Source organism: Artemia franciscana, chromosome 4 (genome assembly GCF_032884065.1).
Source record: "Artemia franciscana chromosome 4, ASM3288406v1, whole genome shotgun sequence".
Taxonomy (NCBI): Eukaryota; Metazoa; Arthropoda; class Branchiopoda; order Anostraca; family Artemiidae; genus Artemia; species Artemia franciscana.
In genome coordinates, this window is record NC_088866.1 from 26,153,834 (window position 1) to 26,176,091 (window position 22,258).

The 22,258-nt window shown below is 35.7% G+C and overlaps 1 protein-coding gene and 1 long non-coding RNA gene across 2 annotated transcripts in view; one reads left to right on the forward strand and one right to left on the reverse strand.

Moving 5' to 3' along the window:
- Positions 1 to 22,258, reverse strand: part of LOC136026222 (uncharacterized) — a 263,409-nt gene that overhangs the window by 23,861 nt on the left and 217,290 nt on the right. The window lies entirely within an intron of this gene.
- Positions 1,401 to 21,631, forward strand: LOC136026217 (uncharacterized). The gene is made up of 5 exons (XM_065702557.1): positions 1,401 to 1,521; positions 10,595 to 10,720; positions 14,826 to 14,949; positions 18,511 to 18,673; positions 21,371 to 21,631. The coding sequence occupies exons 1-5, from the start codon at positions 1,501 to 1,503 to the stop codon at positions 21,552 to 21,554; spliced, it is 618 nt and encodes a 205-aa protein (XP_065558629.1). The 5' UTR covers positions 1,401 to 1,500; the 3' UTR covers positions 21,555 to 21,631.

Here is a 22,258-nt window from a genome sequence, read left to right on the forward strand (position 1 = left end):
AAACAAGCCCTGGCCCTGATAGGTTTTTTCTTGAAAAGAAACTATTAGGTAAAACCCAAGGAAATCTTAGTTTAGTGGGCCCTCTAATGGTTTTTTTCTTATAAATCCTGAGGTAAAAAAGCCATGAAGATTTTTTAACGAACCATCTGAAAAATCCTGAAGTAAACAAGCCCTGGCCCTTACAGTTTTCTTTTAAAAAAAGAAACTATTAGGTAAAACCCAAGCAAATCTTGATTTAGCGGGTTCCTGAAGGTTTTTACGGAGCAATCTTAAAAAATTCTGAAGTACACATGTCCTGGCCCTCAGATATTTATAAAAAAGAAACTTTTACGTAAAACCCAAGGAAATCTTGATTTAGCGGGCTCCCTGAAGGTTTTTTCCACACCCTTAGGGCTTATAAGCATCACACCATAGAAAAACATCCCCTATTACGTAATAAACGCCAGAATGTCTTAGAAAACATTTCCTACTATTCAATATGCACCTGCGTCTCTTAGAAGCTCAAAAGTGTCGGTATCGGGATCAGAAGGGGCACTGGCCCATAGAAACCATGGAGGCACCGCTAATTTTGGTCAGTTATAAAAAAAATATTCTCTTTAAAATTTAGGTTATATATGCTCAAGCACTTATGTTGATTTTTGCCTAGTGGAACGGGCAACATTTCGTAGGGAGGCACAGCATTGAAAAAAAAAAAAAATCGCCAAATACTATTTGTGAAATCATATTTGACAAGAATAAAAATCACTGGGACAATTTTGAAATGCCAAAAGTATCAAGACAGATTTTTGTTTCCTCTCCAGACCTGTTTTAGAAGTATTCATATCTGAAAACTATGAATAGAAAAAAAAAACTTTTGATTGTTTCAAAACTATTGAGTTTTTAGCGTGGTATCATCTTCTCAGTATTGACATGATGCAACCTAGAAATTTTTTTTACAAACCTGGTTATTTAGATTCGACAACGCTTAGCTGTTTCGATCTAGCTTAAAGGCTTACTTTTTGCCGGTTTTTAACTCTTTTTTTTTTTTTTGGCCCCCGCTACTACCAAAACCTTTATAAATGCATATAGAGATTCTTTTCATTAATATTACAATTCCTGAATTTTCCTAATTTTATAAGCTCTATAGGCTATGGTTATTTAAGTTTCAACATTGTGCACTCGGACAATCATGTTTAATTTTCAATACCCTTGGTACTCTGAAATGTATCTCTCTGAATATCCCACATACCCTAGGTGGGAACCTACTTCTATTGAATAATATCAAAAGAGCTAAAAGACGATATAGTGACAAAGTTCATAACCGTAAAGTTGCATATTCACTATTCACTAATTGCATATTCCCTAGTATGACAAAGGCGTATAAAACAGACCTAAAAAGCCAACCCATTAGTTGGATAATGGAGCGTTGGAGCTGTTAGCAACAACGTCGAATATATAAAGAAAATTTTAGCAGATTTGACTAGTTGCAAGTCAGATCCGGTCAATACATTGGATACAACAATGGAAAGGATTCTCACGTTGGTATGAAATTTACATGTCTTTTTGAAGGAAAAATTTGGAAATTGTGCTAACTAAAGTCCTATTAAATAAAAGTTTTTCGCAATCAAAGTAAAGAACATTAAGACAAACGGGAATTTTTCCACATATGAGGGAGTTACCACCCTACTTTACGCCTAAGTTTTATAGTGCTTTATTGAAGGCATTGGTAAATTTTGCGTTATTCATATTATTGACTAACGAATAAAGTGAATATTCCACTCAATGCCTTTTTTAAGCTCTTTACGAATATAATAGTTGCTTCTATCTCATATTCAAATTTAAGCCCTTTTTGGGTAAAATTCTAGTTAATTGACTTCTTGCTATCTCGGAAAGGGTCTAGGTTAGGAAAATGAAACTTTCAGGGATGAATCTACAGACTAAAGTATGTCTCGGGAAGGTATTTTGAAACAACTACCTCCACTCCTTCTCCCTCTAGAGGGCCCTGACCTTTCATGACCTTTAAAAATATTTGTGTTATAAAAGTGAAACCTTGCAAAATAGATCTTCTGCCAAATTGAAGTACAGCAAAATTGTTTTCAGCTTCATAACTTAGCTCAATTCCATTATATAAAGTTTTAAAGATATGGAAATACATTTCCTAAATTTTGAAAAAAAAAACATTGATATGGCTCAAAATACTACTAAATAACAGGAATTGCATTTTCAGAACTAAAGGCAGAGAGAAAGCAACTAGTAACGGAAAATTAAGGTAAAATGTTTTGTCAAAATTTCAATAGGTATAGACCTGTCATGTAGGCAAATTTCAGGGCCCTCTAGAGGGAGAAGGAGTGAAGGTGGGTACTTTAAAATACCTTCTCGGGACATACTTCAGCCTGTAGACCCATCCCTGAAAGTTTCATTTTCCTAACCTAAAACCTTTCCGGGATAGCAAGAAGTAAATTAACTGGAATATTACCCCTTTTTGAGCTCTTGAAAATGACCAGTATATTTCTAGTTTTTGGGTGAAAAAATAAGGCTTAAAATATTGGATTCAAACTTAAAACAAACAACCTAACGTTTAAAACAAATAAAATTTACAATAAAAGCGATGGTGGATCCCCCAGTCAACAAACTCATAACGGGTATCGTATTATGATTATTTTACTTAATTAGAGTGTATAGGTCTTGACCAAGGGTCATTGAGAAGGAAACATGTTAAAACAAAATTCTTCCTTCAAAAGGAAAATAGGCCAACATTCATTTTACAGCATGGCGTGGAAGCCATGGAATGACCTTCCACCTGAAACATTTCTAACAGATGACATAAACAGATTCAAAACAAAACTAGTAGAAACATATTTTCACAGTGAATCATTTTTAAATAATTTATTGTATTATTTGTCAGTGTTTGTTGTGGTTGTTATTTTAATAGATTTGTATGTGTGTATTATATGGTAAGTATTGTCTAAACTAGAAACTATGCTGTGAAACACCTTAGTTTCCATACTATAGTGCTTAGAAATGCCAATTCTAGGAGTGCATCAATTTCTGTTCCTCCATGGGGCATACTAAAAATGAGTCAAGTGAGCTTGCTTACGGGTAAAATTACACATAGAGCGAAGTGCATTAGTCTATGAGCACAGCGGGCAGTCGGGCGAGGTCTGTGTTCCATATTCATTTAATAAACCTTGTTTGAGTTTTTTTTTCTTTTTTTAGTTTTATCACTCTTTGTTGAATAACAATAGAATACAGACCTCGCCCTGCTTCTTGGTTCTGGTCTAGGTTCTTTCAATAAATTCCACCATCTGCAAGTGCCAAATGGCATTAAAACGGCACTTATGGTGTAATGTCTCAAGAGGAAAAGCTAGGGCAAGTGGACTACCGAGAACTTCTTAGAGAGATTTTTAATGGCTCGTTTGAAAGCTATTTCTCGTATATAAGTGACTTTTATCAATTCTGCTCCCCGTAAGTGCTATATAGAACCAAAAACCGCACTTTTGGTGCCAATACTTGTGTGGAAAAGCCTGGAAATATAAAACGATATCACTGTAATAATTACGGTCCAAAATCCTTATGTGAAGGTTTACAAAAACCCCTCCCCATCCCCCCTCTCAGCCCCTTAGCAAGTTCCGTAAATCGTCCACTCACCAGCAGATTACTGCAACATCAGCAGGACAAAAATGTTGAACTGTGTATTTTTTGCCAAAAGACAACTCACGGATGCGTGTTTATTTGTTTTTTTTCTTTTCCCCAGGAGTGATCGTATCGACCCAGTGGTTCTAGAATTTTGTGAGAGGATTCATTCGAACGAAAATGAAAAGTTCTAGTGCCCTTTTTAAGTGACCAAAAAAATTGGAGGGCACCTAGGCCCCCTCCCACGCTCATTTCTTCCTCAAAGTCGTCGGATATCAATTCTGAGATAGCCATTTTATTCAACATAGCCGAAAAACCTTATAACTTTGTCTTTGGGGACGACTTACTCCCCCAGAGTCCCCATGGGAAGGGCTGCAAGTTAGAAAACTTTGACCAGTGTTTGCATATAGTAATGGGTATTGGGAAGTGTACAGACGTTTTCAGGGGTATTTTATGGTTGGGAGAAGGGGTTGAGAAGAGGAGATTATGTGGGGGAAACTTTCTATGGAGGAATTTGTCATGGGGGAAGAAGATCCCTATGAAGAAGGCGCAGCATTTTCTAGCATTATTTAAAAAATAATGAAAATATAAATATGAAAAAGTTTTTTTCAGCTGAAAGTAAGGAGCAGCATTAAAACTTAAAACAAACAGAAAATATTACGCATATAAGGGGTTCACCTCCTCCTAATACCTCACTCTTTGCGCTAAAGTAGCGTAAATTATTTTTAGTAATTACAACTTATTTATTCTACGGCCTTTGTGATTCAGGGTTCATTCTTAAGGAATTAGGACAAAATGTGTAAAGAACGAGGTATTGACGAGTGGGCGAACCCTATCATATACAGAATAAAACCATACGGATATAAAAAAATTGTTACGTAATCTAATTCGTAAGTTACGTATATCTTTTACTAATGAAAACGATCATAAAAAACTAAAAGTTCTAGTTGCCTTTTTTAAGTACCCAAAAATTGGAGGTTGTCCTTTTTTCTCAAAATCGTTCGATCAAAACTGTGGGACAGCCATTTAGCCAAATAAATAAATATGCAAATTTCTTTTTAATTATTCATCTGCGGAGAGCCGAAATCAAAACATGGATTAACTAAAAAACGTTCAGAAATTAAATAAAAAAAACAAGTTTTTTAGCTGAAAGTAAGGAGCGACATTAAAACTTAAGACGAACAGAAATTACTTCGTATATGAAAGGGGCTGCTCCCTCTTCAACACCTCGCTCTTTACGCTAAAGTTCGACTCTTTTCTCACAACTCTGCTTTTTAAAGAAATAAAAAACTTGTAGGGTAAAGAGCGAGGCGTTGAAGAGGGAGCAACGCCTTTCATATACGAACTAATTTCTGTTCGTTTTAAGTTTTCATTTCACTCCCTACTTTCAGTTAAAAAAACTTGTTTTTTTAATTTAATTCTACGCAATTATGGCGCTGCAAAATCCAGTAGGTAAAATTCAATTAACTGACCGCGTAGTTCAATTAGTACAGCTTTAGATTTTGAATCGAAATGTCAAGGGTTCATGTCCTTATTGGGTGTGATTTTTTTTTTCAATTATGGTTTTGTGCCTTCTATGCGATTTTTTTCTGATAATTCACAATTTTGTAAATTTAATGCATTTTTTTTGTATGGATAATGAAGTTTGTTTTGTAAACTGAGTTTTTCCTAGCTGTCGAGGTTGTCTGAAATATTCTTTAGGGGTGTCAATCTCCCCTAGATCATAAATTAACTAAAATTAATCAAGTGAAAGTATCGAGCAACATTAAAACTTCAAACGATTTTTTTTTTATCCGCATATGAGGGGGATAACCTTCCCCCCGATAAAAATGAAGACCATGGCAGCACTGCCTCTACATTAATTTCAAAATTTAAAAAGAGTAAGTATTAATTTTAAAAAAAGTTTATATGAGGGAAGTAAAGATAGAAGTTTAAACTTAAAACGAAGAAAAATTATTACTTCACACTCAAACATGCATCAATAAGATTTTTGTAAATAAACCCACTATTTATATTTCTCTTTGTTTGTAGGATTATAGAAAAATAGCGCTTTACTGAAAACACAGAAGCCCAGATTAAAAAACAGTAAATATTATTTTAGGAATCAAAAGTGAGTACATAACCCGACAACAACAAACTAATCGAAAAAACTTTTCATAGTCTTACACCAGCTATGATATCAGTAACTTTAAGTATGTGCCTTTAAGTATGTGATTATGTTAACTTTAAGTTTGTGATTAAGTAAAAACAAGAAATTTTGGTTTAAGAATCAAAAGTGAGTACGTAGCCCGACAACAACAAACTAATCTATAGATCTTTCCATAGTCTTATACCAGCTGTGATATCAGTAGCTTTATGTATAAAGTTAAAATTTTAAGAAAATATAAGCATGAAAATGATTTTTTTTTTTTTTTTTTTTTTAATAGGCGCAAAGTCATTGAACAGGACAGATATATAGTGGATTGATCTATTAGGTAGCGTTTGGTCTAACCAACTATAATACCATTAGTGAGTAATATACAATTTCAAATTGTAAGAAACAAGCTTTAGTATTTTTCGAAATGAAGATCAATTAAGCCATCATATGAACTCTGGAAATTCGTTTATTTCTCTCTAAACAACGGAGAATTTCAAGTTATGATAAAAATCCTAAAGCCTGTCTATAGTCCTAATACCATCAAGGATGCTTTACTCCTGACTTGTCTACCAACCAATCATGAAATGTCCTTTTCGGAACCAAAACGAGAGCCAGTCATTGGACTTGTCCATTCTGCAGAAGTAATACCAAATTGAACAACATAACTTAAATAAAAATAAAGTAACAAACCTAAAATGGTTTATTTTATACTGTAAAAAGTGTCTTTAATTGGTCTTCTTTTATTGTACCAAAACTCCTATGTTGTTTTTTGTTCTCAGTAAAGAGCTAATTTTGTATAATTCTACAAACATAAGGAAATATAATTAGTTAGTTATATGTGCTATTTTTAATGATATATCTTAAATAGGCTGTGAAGCAATCATTTTTGTTCATATTAAGTTTCAACTTCGCTATTTACTTCCCTCAGAATTCATTATATTTTATTTACCAAACAGTTCATGGTAACGAACTGTAGCAAGGAGCGACCTGGCTTAATAGTAAACGAAACTCTAAAAAACAGAATTTTGATACCAATATTTACATCAAAAGAAACCCATTTTAATGCTCATTTTAAATATATAAATTCCATCAAGTTTAGTCGTACCCATCAAAAGTTACGAGCCTAAAAAAATTTGCCTTATTTTAGAAAATAGCGGAAAGCCTCCCTTAAAAATAATAGAATCTTGACGAAAACCACACCATCAGATTCAGCATATCAGAGAACACTGCAGTAGAAGTTCCAAGCTTCTATCTACAAAAATGTGGGATTCTGTATTGTTTGCCACAAAACGGATCACGGATGCGTGCTTATTTGTTTGTTTTTTCCCTAGGGGTGATCGTACCGACCCAGTAGTCCTAGATTGTCGCGAGAGGGCTCATTCTAGCGGAGACCAAAAGCTCTAGTGCCCTTTTTAAGGGACCAACAAATTGGAGGGCACCTAGGCCCCCTCTAACGCTAATTTTTTCCCCAAAGTCACCGGATCAAAATTCTGAGATAGCCATTTTATTCAGCATAGTCAAAAAACCTAATAACATTGTCTTTGGGGACGACTTACTCTCTACACTCCCCGTGGGGAGAGGGCTGCAAGTCACTAGCTTTGACCAGTGTTACTCTTTCAAGTTTACAAGTTTGACTCTTTCTCTAAAATCTACTTTTCAAAACATTGAAAAATTTTAGCGCAAAGAGCGGGGTGTTGAGGAGGGAACAGCCCCTTTCATATACGGAGTAATTTCTGTTCGTTTTAAGTTTTAATGTCGCTCCTTACTTTCAATTAAAAAAAACTTTTTTTTATTTAATTTCTGAACGTTTTTGAATTAATGCATGTTTTGATTTTGCCTCTGCACATGAATACTTAGAACGAAATTTGTATATTTTTTTTGACCGGACCAGCCTAGGTCTCGTTCTCTTTGAATTAGAACTAGGCTTTCCTTATCGTAAGATACGCATTTTAATCATAGAAACATATTTTGTATAATTTCGTTTTAGAACACAGTGAAAACACTCTGGTCCCGTCATAGGTCTATTCATATCAAATAATATTTTCATCTCCCCCCCCCCCGGTGCATGCCTTATATATAGAATACGACATAATAGAAGAATAGTAGTTGCTTATACAAGTTATAGCACTTAATTAAAAATAAATCCGCAAAGCTATAATCAAAAATAGGTACGAATCTCCCTGCTTCTTTAATTTTTTGATTTTTTAATGAAGTTACCAGACGCTACATTGCCAGTGGCGTTAGTTCTTGTTTATCCCTGTCTTCTCATATTACGTTGTCAAAGACCCTGCTCTTACAAATTTCCCACTGCATCTACATATGATCTATATCGGAGATGTTGTAAAATATAGAAGCCAAGACTCCAATAGATTGACAAATGTATGGCTGATTCTTAATGGATCCAATGGAAATGCACTTACAAGCCGTATGAAACTCTCTAATAATTCTCAAGTTCATCATAATCATAATCATCATAATAACATCCAACGTTGATCACACCTGAAAATTTGCCTTAAAGTTGAAAAACAGGGTGGTGTTTTCGCGGCCAAGTTCGAGAATTGCTTTTTCCTTACGAATTTGGTATTTGGTGAGACCCAAACCCTAACCTAAAACTTCAAAAATAAGGAAACAAGAATAGCCATACTATCAATTTTGACTCTGACTGAAAAAAATTTAGGCTGTAGCATTAGAAGAAACCCTGGCCTATAGTAGCCACGATTTGAAAAAGGGGTTTTCAAAGAAACTATCTAGTAAATTATATTTCCCATCCAGCACCATATTTTAGATAGTTATTTTCATTCAGATTTAATTAAAGGTGGCAGTTCTGAGACCAAGGTTACGAGACAAAATTGATCTTGGCACCGGGAAGCTTTGATTTACAAACCCCTACCTTAAACAGCCAGGAAAAGAACTTTTTTGAATGAATAATCTCCTTTTTTGAAAAGAAAGAATATGCCTCCCCTAAAAACCTGAACGGCAATCATTGGAATGTTATTGGCTTGCAAGACATTGAAAAGCATAATCATAAGGATGCTCTCTTAAATCCGTGGTCTTCCTAGAAAATGTACAGCCTACATTTTTTTTTCTGAGTACAAGACAACTTTAATGTGAAAGGTAGCTACGTGTTTAATGTTGTTTATTCCACAGAATCTTTCAACGCCCTTTTTTGCAGGAGCTCACTGCCCAATTGCTACTCTTCAAAGATTGCTTTAGCGCAAGTTCTAGCCTAATGAATTTCCCGTAAAAAATTCTACATTTGAAAACATCTTCCTTTCGATTCCATGTGTTATGTTGTCGCAAGTGCTTGTAACCTCCCTTCAGAGTTCAATCCTGGTCATCAGTGGCTGGGCAAAAAGGAGAAAAGGGAGTTTCCATTGGCTAGGGGGACAGATAAGTATGTTAGGGTCGGTTGCTGACATCAAGCCCGAACCTGTCTGTGCCATACACTCCACACGCACCACGCTGTATCTAGGAAACTCGTTACTACCTTCCATGATATTCTTTATCCACCTCCCACGGCAATGATATTCTTTAATTTTGCATTTCTTAACAACTGCATATCTCTAAAATACCTCCTGTGTTTTCTTATTGCCTCTCCTCAATCGATTTAAGAATATTTAGTTGTTTCTTTTCAAATTTATGAATATTAAAAGATACATCCCGATTCCTTTGCTCTTAAAACTTTAAAGCTTAATGGGATTTTCAATCTTTTGAAATTCACAGCTCTGAATGCTCGTAACATTTTTTCAGAAGCAGGGAGGAAGGTTGAACATCAGAAAAATACCAGTAACATGCAATACGCAGGAAAAATGGATAAAATTATTGGCAAACTGAGTGATTTCTATTTTCTGCTTTCAGGGGGGGGGGGGTTTAGACTCGAGGCTCTCCTGACGTACGTAAATGGACATAGTCGCCTTCTGATTCAAAAGTGCAAATTCGTAGCAATGTCAAATTTATTAACAACCAAAAAGTGTTTAAATAAGACCTTTTTGGGAAAGGAGGATGGAATAGAATATTTTCTTCTTGAGAATTAAATACCTTAAATAGTGTGTTTCTGGTCCACAGTTTTTACATTCTGCTTAGGGAATTATTTGGTCAATCATTGGGAGACTTTGTTCAATCTCCCCACTTTTGTGTTTTGAATTTTAGGGGGGAGTCTGAGCTTGAGGCTTCCCCCTCCTAATGTACGTTCCTGGATAAGCTCACCTTCTTATTGAAAAGTGCGAATTTTGAGCAAAGTCAAATTTATTAGCCACCAGATGTGTAGAAATATTGTCTTCTTAAGGGTGGAGGGCGGGATGGTCCCTCTTTAAAATCAGATGCTTTGAAGAGTGTTTTTTTGGTCCATCCCTTTTGCATTCTTCTTAAGGAATTTTGGTTCAGTCATTTGGGGATCGATCTCCCTGCTTTAGCGATTGGAATGTTACCTTTCTTGTTCGACTGGCTTCAAAATTTGGGTTTTTGCGCCAGACATTTTTCATATTCTCTTGAAAGTCACATAAGCTGATCTTCGAAAAAGCCTCCTAATATTGTCCTTTTGCCACTTGCGCTGCTCTTCGAGTTTATTTAATTGATATTAACTCGAATTTTGTGAGAGGTGACTTCTAAATAACTTCTCTAGTTAAAGTCGGTGGAATAGACCTTAACCGAAGTCTTACAGTGACTAAGTAAAAACTGCTAGACATACAAGCTGTTAAAGCATATGAATCTATGAGCAGCCTCAATGCAAATGCTGCTTATAATTATGATAGGAAAACTATTTAAAAAGAATGATGCGTCTCAGTCTGTTATTTATTTAGCAATGTTTCTAGCCTCTATACAGCTAATGACAAAAATGTTTATAAGGCTTTAGTTGCTGGTACAGTTCTGGCTGCAGCAACTAGCAGACCTGAACGCAGAGGAAGAAATGGGTTATCAGGAGAATCAAAGTCGCTAGAAAGTGCTGAGTATCAGCAGATCCAGGCCAATGAAGTAAGTACCCATATTCCTTTTTTTCTAAAATTAATTAATAAAACTGCCAAAGTTTTATGTTTAATGTGAAATTAAAATGCTTTTATTCATTTCCTTTCGTGATATTTATTGTTAATCCTATAGTTTATCATTTAAAAAGCACTACGGAAATCTTGCTTTTGCGCTACTTTCGTTTACACATGTTTTAAAAGATAGGACAATTAGTGTCAATTTCTCAAGATTAGACTTCAGCTTGTAAAAAAGACGGAAATTATAATACCTATCAAGTCATGCAAGATTGCGTCATATCACACGTCTGTGCCGATATTACGTAATACCCACGTGTTAGCCCCTCCTCAGTTACAATCGGGGATTTCCTGCCTGACTAATGGACTCCTAACAAGTCCCCCTATAATTTAACATATACCTTCATCTCTTAGAAAACATTCCCTATTATGTAATTAACAGTTGTTGGCTGTTGTCGGAATGATGGGGTAGGAATATCACGGAATGGCGGGATAGGGGTGTCACGGGAATGGTGGGGTAGGGCTTTCATTAAAAGCAAGGATAGGGCTGTTGTGGATTGACGGGAATAGGGCTGCTGTTAAAGTGACTATGGGGATACTACTACCAACACATCTACGCAATAAAACAGAAAGTGCAACTAACAAATAAGGTTAATATTCTGCTGCAGCTATAAATCTAAGGGGGTGCTGACCAGATATTTACAGAGGTTATTGCCGTATCCTCGAGTAATCTAAGGCAGAACATTTCCTACTAACCCAAAAAAAGCATTCACAAAAATATAAAAAAGAACATAGTAAGAAAAGCTGTAACAGCAAACCAGATAATCAATTTAATGTAAGCTTTTGATGTTTACTTATGGTTCTTAATTTCAAAAAATTTGTCAAAAAAAATTCCAGGGAAAAGCAAAGAATCTGGCTAAAAAATAAAACTTGAATGATAAAGAACTAATAAGTGAAGAAAGAAAAATTTATTTAGAGAAAAATTAAATAGAAAATAAAAAACACCAGTCAGGTCGGATATTTCGCCTGCATAAAACAAGGTATATTCAGCACAAGATAACGGATGCGCGTTTGTTCGTTTTTTAAGTTTTTCCCCTAGGGGTGATTGTATCGACCCAGTGGTCCTAGAATATCGCGAGAGGGCTTATTCGAATGAATATTAGAAGTTCTAGTTGCCCTTGTAAGTGACAAGAAAACTGGAGCGTAACTATGCCCCCTCCCAAGCTCATTTTTTACCAAAAGTCACCCAATCAAAATTTTAAGATGGTCATTTTGTTTTGTCTAAAAATCTAATAAATATGTCTTTGAGGATGACTTATTCGCTCACTGTCCCAGGGAAGTATATTGTTATTAGTATATATTATACTAATATATACTATTATATAGTATATAGTTATTGGGGAGTATACAGACGTTGTCGGGGGGATTTTTCTGGTTGGAGGGGAAGTCGGGGGAGGAGGTTATATGGGAGGATCTGTCCATGGAAGAAGAGAATTTTCCGTGAAAGAGGCGCTGGATTTCTCAGCATCATTTCAAAAACGATCAGAAATTAAATAAAACGACAAGTTTTATCAACTGGAAGTAAGGAGCAACATTAAACTTAAAACTAACAGGAATCATTACGTACATCAGGGGGGGGGTCACCACATCGTCAATTCCTCGCTCTTTACGCTAAAGTTTTTCTCAGTACTTTCAAAGAGTTCTTTATTTCAAATAAATGGCCTTTGTAATTCAGGGGTCATTCTTAAAGAATTGGAACATATTCCGAACTTTAGCGTAAAGAGCAAGGTATTAACGATATGGCAAACCCCCTCACATTCGTAATAATTTCTGTTCGTTTTATGTTTTAGTTTTCCTCCTTAATTTCGGTCGAAGAGCTTTTTTTTAAATTTAATTATTAGTAAACATGGTAGGGGCAGTGAAGATGTTGAAAGTAGAATAGCGTTTTTCTCAGGGCGTTTTTCTCAGTTGAAAAGGGTTTGGAAGAATAGGAAGATAAGTATGCGAACCAAGATCAGAATATTGGAACCTACAGTGATGACAGTGGTCAAATATGGTTCTGAAACATGGGCTCTCCTAAAAGGGGAGGAATGAAAGGGGAGATGTTTTCCAGAGAAATTGTCTACGGATTGTTTTGGGTACCCAGCTGACTGACCGCATTTCAATCAGTAGTCTATACGAAAATGGTTCAATCCCGCGTTCTAAGGCTATAACGAAATAAAGGTTGAGATGGCTTGGGCACGTTCTTCGAAAGAAGGATGACAGATTGCCATAGTTTGTCCTTTTTGGCCAACATTTTAGCGCTAAACGGAAAGCAGATCGTCCATAGTTGGGGTGGGAGGATGTCATAAAGAAAGATTTAAGGGAAATGGCAACTTCCTTGGAGGGTGTATGTGCGTAGCTGTATTGGCCTCAGGCGGATTGGTACTGTGGTGAGTTGTTGCTGTATTGGCCTCAGGCGGATTGGTACTGTGGTGAGTTGTTGCTGTTAGTAGTAGTAGTAGTAGTAGTAGTAGTAGTAGTAGTAGTAGTAGTAGTAGTAGTAGTAGTAGTAGTAAGTAGTAGTAGTAGTAGTAGTAGTAGTAGTAGTAGTAGTAGTAGTAGTAGTAGTAGTAGTAGTAGTAGTAGTAGTAGTAGTAGTAGTAGTAGTAGTAGTAGTAGTAGTAGTAGTAGTAGTAGTAGTAGTAGTAGTAGTAGTAGTAGTAGTAGTAGTAGTAGTAGTAGTAGTAGTAGTAGTAGTAGTAGTAGTAGTAGTAGTAGTAGTAGTAGTAGTAGTAGTAGTAGTAGTAGTAGTAGTAGTAGTAGTAGTAGTAGTAGTAGTAGTAGTAGTAGTAGTAGTAGTAGTAGTAGTAGTAGTAGTAGTAGTAGTAGTAGTAGTAGTAGTAGTAGTAGTAGTAGTAGTAGTAGTAGTAGTAGTAGTAGTAGTAGTAGTAGTAGTAGTAGTAGTAGTAGTAGTAGTAGTAGTAGTAGTAGTAGTAGTAGTAGTAGTAGTAGTAGTAGTAGTAGTAGTAGTAGTAGTAGTAGTAGTAGTAGTAGTAGTAGTAGTAGTAGTAGTAGTAGTAGTAGTAGTAGTAGTAGTAGTAGTAGTAGTAGTAGTAGTAGTAGTAGTAGTAGTAGTAGTAGTAGTAGTAGTAGTAGTAGTAGTAGTAGTAGTAGTAGTAGTAGTAGTAGTAGTAGTAGTAGTAGTAGTAGTAGTAGTAGTAGTAGTAGTAGTAGTAGTAGTAGTAGTAGTAGTAGTAGTAGTAGTAGTAGTAGTAGTAGTAGTAGTAGTAGTAGTAGTAGTAGTAGTAGTAGTAGTAGTAGTAGTAGTAGTAGTAGTAGTAGTAGTAGTAGTAGTAGTAGTAGTAGTAGTAGTAGTAGTAGTAGTAGTAGTAGTAGTAGTAGTAGTAGTAGTAGTAGTAGTAGTAGTAGTAGTAGTGAGAAAAAAGAACAAAATTTCAAATTAAAAACTATAAAAATAAAAAGGTCAAAGGAATATATATTTACAAATGCTACTCAATGATCAACATATTGTACAGAATATACAATCTGAAAGAAGCCCCAAAGAACTCACAAGAGTAACTGGCTTTACGTCTTTTATTTGAACCAATAAATGAAGCATAAAACAAACGAAAATTAAATTAAATAATCGCTTCGAACTGGAAATACCAGAAGCTATGATGGATGAATAAACGAAACCTAAAACAAACTGAAATGAATGTTGATCAATCAAGTTAAACCTAAGACGACCAGAAGTTACAACCAATATGAGTGGGCTGTGGACCCTCTAAGCTCTTTGAAGGTCAGGGGCTTTTACTACAAAAAAATTAGGCGATTTTGTGATAACATTTCTTTATTCGCCTTGATAAGCTTCCCATACGAAGTGATTGAGATAAAAATTAATGCACGAATCCTTACTTAGCATGAGTGCGTTGCCACTGGCTTTTCTTCTTGCAACCAAAATCCTTAAATTTATTTGAAATTTTAAGCAAAACATGTTAAGCGTAAAAAAAGTTAAATTACAAACTACTTTGCAGAGCTAATCGTAGAAATTAGTGAACATATAGTTCTTAATTTTTGAATTTTGTTTCATTTAACTAATCTGGACTCCTCCCTTTTAGAATTACGAAATCCGTGATTACGGAAACATTCGTGTAGTTGCAACTAGCAAAGACAAGACTGAAGACAACACGCCAACTCCATTTTTCAGGCTTTATTCATACATTGACGGACAAAATAGTCAAGGTAAGAATTTCATGTAATAGCAATAGAAATTCGTTTTTAGAATTTTCAAATATGCCAATATTCAAGGAAAGGGGGCTAATGATTTCAACAACCCCCTGTTTGCCCTGAAGCCCTGAATTAGCTTTTCTTACCCGCAAACCAGATTTAAATATACGCACAGTTTCGCCATTAAAAGAGAAAATTCTACTAATAGTAAATCTGTCATTGAAATATAGGTAAACAAAACCTTCAACTCCCGTAACAAAAAAGATTATTTTGGTGGACCCTCCCCTCGAACAAAAACTTCCCGTAAATCCCATTTTCTCTTAATAAAACCCTGAATACGACCATGCTCTTGATCAGATTTTTGTCCGAAATAGAGAATCAAAGAAAGACAAGCCTGTTAAAAAGCTTACATTGAAATGCAAAAAAGAAGTAGAAGTAAACTAAAAATAACACAATTATGTTGTGATTAACATATATGTATTTTACTCTGTTTTTATAGCACTTGGTATTAACGAAGTGACATATAGCGATCGCAAATTCTGTCGGTCTGTCTGTTTGTCCCGGTTTTGCTAGTTTAGGCACTTCCAGATAAGCTAGGACGACGAAATTTGACATGCATATCAGGGACCAGATCAAATTAAATTATAAATAGTCGTTCCCCCGATTCGACCATCTTGGGGGAAGTGGGAGGACGGTTAATTCTGAAAATTTAGAAAAAATTAAGTATTTTTAACTTGTGAACGGGTGATCGGATCTTAGTGAAACTCGATATATAGAAAGATCTTACGTCTCAGATGCTCCTCAAGTTGAATCGGATCCTGGTACAAAGGGGTTAGAGGATGAGGGGAAACAGAAATCTTGGAAACCGGAAATCTTGAAAAACGCTTAGAGGGGAGAGATTTAAAATAAGAGATCTGAGCTACGAGGATCTTCTAAATATGAAGTTTCATGAAGATCCGATCACTCCTTCGTAAGTAAAAAATATGTAATTTTTTCTTATTTTTCAGAATTACCCCCCCCCCCCAATAGAGCGGATCCATTCCAATTATTTAAATCACGTATGTAAGACATCTGCTTATTTTTTCCAACAAGTGTCATCCCGATCCCTCCAATCTAAGCATTTTCCATGATTTTAGGCTCCCCCACCCCAAACTTCCTCCAATGACACCAGATCCGGTCAGGACTTAAAATATGAGCTTTGAGACACAACATCCTTCTAATTATCAAATTTTATTGGGATTCATCACCCGTTCGTAAGTTAAAAATATCTCATTTTTTCTAATTTTTCAGAATTAACCCCTCCCCCAACTACCCCAAAGAGAGCGGATCCGTTCCGATTATGTCAATCATGTATCTAGAACTTGTGCTTATTTTTCCCATCAAGTTTCATCCCGATCCCTCCACTCTAAGTGTTTTCCTAGATTTTAGGTTTCTCCCCTCCAACTCCCCCCAATGTCATCAGCGGTCGGGATTTAAAATAAGAGCTCTGAGACACAATATCATTCCAAACATCAAATTTCATTAATATCCCATCACCCGCTCATAAGTTAAAAATACTTAATTTTTTCCGAATCAACCGGCCCCCGACTCCCCCCCAGATGGTCAAATCGGGAAAACGACTATTTCTTAATTAATCGTCCCAGATGCTTAAATCTCAGATGCTCTTCAAGTTGAATCGGATAATGGTAAAAAGGGGTTGGATGGGGGGGGGGGGAACAGAAATCTTGGAAACCGGAAATCTTGGAAAACGCTTAGAGGGGAGAGAGCGGGATGAGACTTGATTGGAAGAATAAGCACAAGTTCTAGATACGTGATTAACATAATTGGAACGGATCTGCTCTCTTTGGGGGAGCTGGGGGGATTTCCAGTTCTTTGGCAGGTTTGGTGCTTCTAGACGTCCTAGGACGATGAAAATTAGTTGGCGTGCCGGGGACCTGCAAAAATCAACGTGATAACAGTCATTTCCCTTATTTGACCATCTGGGGGGCTGGGGGGAGAGGAATAAAATTAGAGATATTTTTAACTTACGATTGGGGGATTGGATCTGAATAAAATTTGATATTTAGAAGGACCACTTGTCTCAGAGCTCTTATTTTGAATCCCCGCCGTATCCAGTGATATTGGGGGAGTTGGAGGGGGAAACAGGAAATCTTGGAAAATGCTTAGAGTGGAGAGATTGGGATGAAACTTGGTGGGAAGAATTAGCATAAGTCCTAGATACGTGATTGACATAATCGGACTGAATCTGCTCTCTTTAGGGGAGTTAGGAGAGGGGGGGTCCAGTGCTTTGGTAAGTTCGGTGCTTCTGGACGTGCTAGGACGACGTCAATTGGTAGGCGTGCCAGTGACTTGCACAAATTGACTTGATAAAGTTGTTTTCCCCGATTCGACCATCTGGGGGCTGAAGGCAGAGGAAAAATTAGAAAAAAATGTAGTGTTTTTAACTTACAAGTGGGTGATTGGATCTTAATGAATTTTGATGTTTAGAAGGACCTCGTGTCTCAGAGCTCTTATTTTAAATCCCGACCGACATCAAGCCTCTGATTTTCCTTTTAAATCAATCTGTTGATTCTTTTAATTTTGCTAGAGCTCATGCCATATGAACTTTTGGCTTTTCCGACCTCGTTACAAGTGCCATATGAGCTCTTAGCTCTTGTTTCCTTTTCATGTTGAAAGTGTTTTTTTTTGTCTCCGTTTTTGAACATGCTGAAGATTTTTGTTTTATTTTACCGTTTTGGATTTAGAGAGTTCATTAGTTAGTTTGACCACTGAGAAAGAGGGACCACTTGTAAAGAAAACCTTATCACTGAAAAATTTGTAGTTCTATTTGTCATTAAAAGAAGTTGTGGGAGCCAGTTGCCCTCTGACCACTTTTGACTCTTGTAAAGGAAACTAGAACTTTCAATTTACAATCGAATGAGCCCCCTCTAAAGTTTATACGACCATCCCTTCCATAATAAAACCTTATATGCCCTCGGGGTGTAACTTACAACACTTGCTCTCGGGCTCTGGGGTAATTCGACACCGAAGTTTTTGTTATCTGATCTTTGGACTATGTTTAACATAATGACCATTTCGAAATTTTGATCAAACATATTTGGGGATAAGAAGGCCGGAAGGTGCCTAGTTGCCCTCCGATCACTTTACTCGTAACTAAGGCACTAGAACTTTCGATTTCTAATCAAATGAGCCCCTCCGAAGTTTACATGACTACCCCTTCCACATGAATTGCTTCTGGTAAAAAATTAATAAAACATAAAACATTGAAGCCTTGTGGCCTTTACTATAGCCTTTACATTATTTTAAAAATATTAATTGTGGCAACGTTTTAAGTAACAACGAATTATACTTTACTAGATTTAGCAATGGTTTGAGATGCTCGATAATCTCCCTCTAGTACCTTTTCGTGCTGAGCTTTTATGGTATGTACGTAACCCAACTTTTTCCTTCACAGTTTAAGTAACAATAAAAATGCCAAACTCAAATATTTATAACACAGGTCAATGAATCGGAATCTGAAATTCACTTGGCACTTTGGTTTTTCCAAAGAATTCATCTTTTCACCTTAATTTTCAGACGTCAAAATTCCTATGACTCGTCCTGTAATTACGAAGACTGATACAAGTGGAGTCAAAATCATGTCGTTCGTCGTTCCAAAAGCGTACAAAACGAATACGCCCGTCCCTAATAATCCTGATGTGAAAGTTGTAGATTTGGACGTTGGTCAAGTATATGTGAAGTAAGTATCTTTTTCAGGTTCGGGTGTATTTTTTCATAAATTATAAAAAAACAAGAGCTAAGAGCTCATATGGCCCTTGTGACGAAGCGAGAAGAGCTAAGATCCAAGAGATCATATGGTATGAGCTCTAACAAAATTCTATGAATCAATAGATTGATTTAAAAAGGAAAATAAGAGGCTTCATAGATTTAGGTTCATAGATTTAGGATGAAATCTTACGGTACAGAGGTTGTAAAATAAATTTCAAAATAATTTAGTGACAAAGTTGACAAATAATTTGATCAGAGGTAAAAGTAGCTGGAAACCTAGGGGCTGAGGGAGGTCACCACGGAGCTGAATAAAAGTAGAACATGTACTTGAAAAAATATATTGATTTATGGTCAAGTTGAGGGATAGCTCCTGAACGACCGGTTTCCTCAATGAGGTTTCTATTATTTTTGTAGACCTTATAACCGTGTTTTAAAAGAGAAGGGAATATTTACTTTCATACACAAGAGGGAAGGGTGGCAATAACCCATCCCCCCCACACACACACATACTGCAGATATGTATGGATGTTCGTTAATTTATCCTATAATTCAACTGTTTTATTTTATCTATAAGTTTTTGCCTTAATTCATCGCAAAGAATGTTACTTATTATGTGCCAACACCCCCTTTTGAATATAATTTTTTTTTATAATTCTAAGGAATATGTCGATCAGAAGTGGATGTTAAACAATTTTCACCATTTTGACCAGATGGCGATAAAACCCGCCTTATATTGAAAAGTTGTGTAGTTTGATTGTTCGGACGTAAAAAGGAAAAGGTTGTGTAAAGTATCCAATAAAAAGTGGCAAGTGCTTTATTGGCTAAATTTGGGAAGTCTTCAAGTTCTAAAATGACCTATTAACGCTTGCCCTAGCTTGACATATTTAATTTTGCTGTATTTTATTTATTTTTTTGTCCAGTCTCGTGGTCAATAACACAGGTAAAGTTTTTTTTTTTAACACAGGTATGGTAAATTTGTATTTAAAAATTCTTATTCCAAGCCCTATTAAATCTTCTGGGGTAATTTAATCTAAATTAAATCTTATATCCCCCATCCCTCCAAAAAAATATGTTGTCTTTATATATTTTTAGTCTACGGAAATCAGGTCGTCCTTGTCTGGGTTGGGAGGATGTCATAAATAAAGATTTAAAGGAAATGGGAACTTCCTGGGAGGGTGTAAAGAGGGAGGCTTTAGATAGATTAGGTTGGAGGAGGAGCGTGCGTAGCTGTGATGATCTCAGGCGGCTTGGTGCTGCAGCGAGTTATTATTAGTAGTAGTAGTAGTTACAGTAAAATATTGTTTTAATTGGAGGCTTTGAGAGTCAAGACTGGGCTTTGTAACCATTAATTTCTTGCAGATTCGGAATATCTTCTACTATCTTTTACCCAAATTGTTGATTCTACCAATGAGCTACTAATAAAAGGGTGACGGGTAAAGAATCACATGCAACATTACCCCTGTTCTCTCTGTAGCTTAGGTTTTTTCCTAGCATTTAATTTCAGTTTTCATTTCAGTTAAATAATACGGTAACGAAATTACACGAAGTATATATAGTTTACTGTGAATATCCGAAATCTGGTTAATGTCGACATTCACTAGTGAATGTCATAAATTCCCTTTTCTCTGGTTGGATTCCATTAGCTTTGCGAGTTAGCTTTTCCAGTCTTATGCAAACTTTGATGGTAAAGTTAAAGTTGTAAATACCAGAAATGGGTCAAAACCCTAAGCTTACCTAACCCAACTGAATCTATCCTTACCTGTCATCATCAATCCTTGCATTAAATTGAAAAAGTTGTCAGGCACCGCTGACTAAATCCAAGGAGAAAAAAAAGTATTACGGACATTCATTGGCAAATGTCAACATTCACGAATTTTGAACATTCACAATAATGTATATATAGATAAATAACAAATAAACATGTGACGTAATTGTAAGCATTACCAAAATGTCTGGTATCCAAAAAATATTATTGAAGGTAGTTTACGTAAATGGTAAAGAACGAATTGCTTTACGCGACGAAATGAGCCTAAAACATAGAAGGAACTTCTTTCTCTAACCTAACCTTCAATTTTCTATCCTAGACCTTTTATCCTAACTTTCTATCAAGTTTGATACTTTCAAAGCAGTGAAATTCATGTCTCAATTCGAAATGGAAAATCGAAATGAAAGATTTTGAATAAATGTGGATGGAAGGGTCGGTTTCAGGATTTTTGTTATGGAGGAGGGTTTACAAAACTAAATTTCCCACCGACTTTTACTTCACTTGTTTTAAATGTATTTTTAGTACTATTTTTCATATCCAATATTTTTTTGTGGGGGGGGGGTCAAACCGAAGAGACACCTATGAAAACGGCCCTAGTGAATGACAATCCTTTGAATTTGTGCTTTTAAACATTCAGTATCAGTTGAATCTGGGAAGTTATAAGGTGTCTGAAGGGGGGGTAAATTATATATACTCCTACAGTTCATGTTGTGATTGCCAAAACCATGGTAACTATACTTTCCAAAAAATTCATCGGTTACTTTATTTTGATGTATAGGACTCAAACTTGCAGTTATTATTTTAACGACACTAGCAATACAGGATACCTTAAATTAGGTCTTACCATTAACTCAAAAACGTCTTCATTTTAAATCTTATATGATTTTTCTTTTTCATTTGTAGACGATTTCTACGTACGTCAAAAGCTTCTGATAAAGATCTGGAAGAAATGAGAAAGAACCTACTTGATACCCTTTCCGAAGAGGGTTTTACAGACTATGAGCCCAATACATGGTTTAATGTAGGATACAATGCGCCATTCAAACCTGAGCAGACCTATGAAATCTGGTTGAAGAGAAGGGTTTAATTTTTGTGTGTGATTTGACGAATCCCCTTTATCACTCTAAATAGTCATGCAAGAAAGAATAAAAATATTTATTCTAATTAGTTAGCTATAATTGGTTTTAGTTTCGGTCTAGCAAAATACACAGAAAGCTCATTTCTGCAAGTGCTGAAATTATCGTATTTAGGAAAATTGAGAGAAGGTTAACTCTCCAATGTTATAATGTACATTATAGATTTTTATGTGTCCCACCAAGTGTGGCATACTAGTTGGTATTTCTTGACTTTTAATGTGAAATATTTCTACCATAATACATTCTATGATTTATTGCAAAAACAAAACCAGAGGCTTCGCCGCTGGTTTCCGGCATATATTGAATCTCATTGGCGCTTGTTTTCTAACCGAGACTGTTGTCCCGGGGAAGCAGCAAGTTTATTTACTTCATCTTCCACTTCTTACTTTTTCATATACTTTTTCATAAGTTGTTTGTATTGGTAGTTCACTAGCCCAGCTTTTCAACTTGGAAAATGGCACTAAAAGAGTCGTTTTTAATACTATTTGGCACTTGCAAATGGTAAAATTTATTGGAAGAACCTAAATAGGAACAATAGCTTTTATTAGGTATTTAACATCTGTCTACGATATTCTGTTAAAACGCTAGCTCCACCTCTTGTGAAATAGCAAAAAAAGTGCTATTTTTATTGCCATATGACACTTGTAGATGGTGG

Excerpts from the sequence above, each read along its gene's own strand:
- LOC136026217 (XM_065702557.1), top strand. The coding sequence starts at position 1,501 with ATGGAAAGGATTCTCACGTTG. Across the intron at positions 1,522-10,594 it reads TGGAAAGGATTCTCACGTTG|GCTTTAGTTGCTGGTACAGT; the intron begins GTATGAAATTTA and ends AATGTTTATAAG. Across the intron at positions 18,674-21,370 it reads GTTGGTCAAGTATATGTGAA|ACGATTTCTACGTACGTCAA; the intron begins GTAAGTATCTTT and ends TTTCATTTGTAG.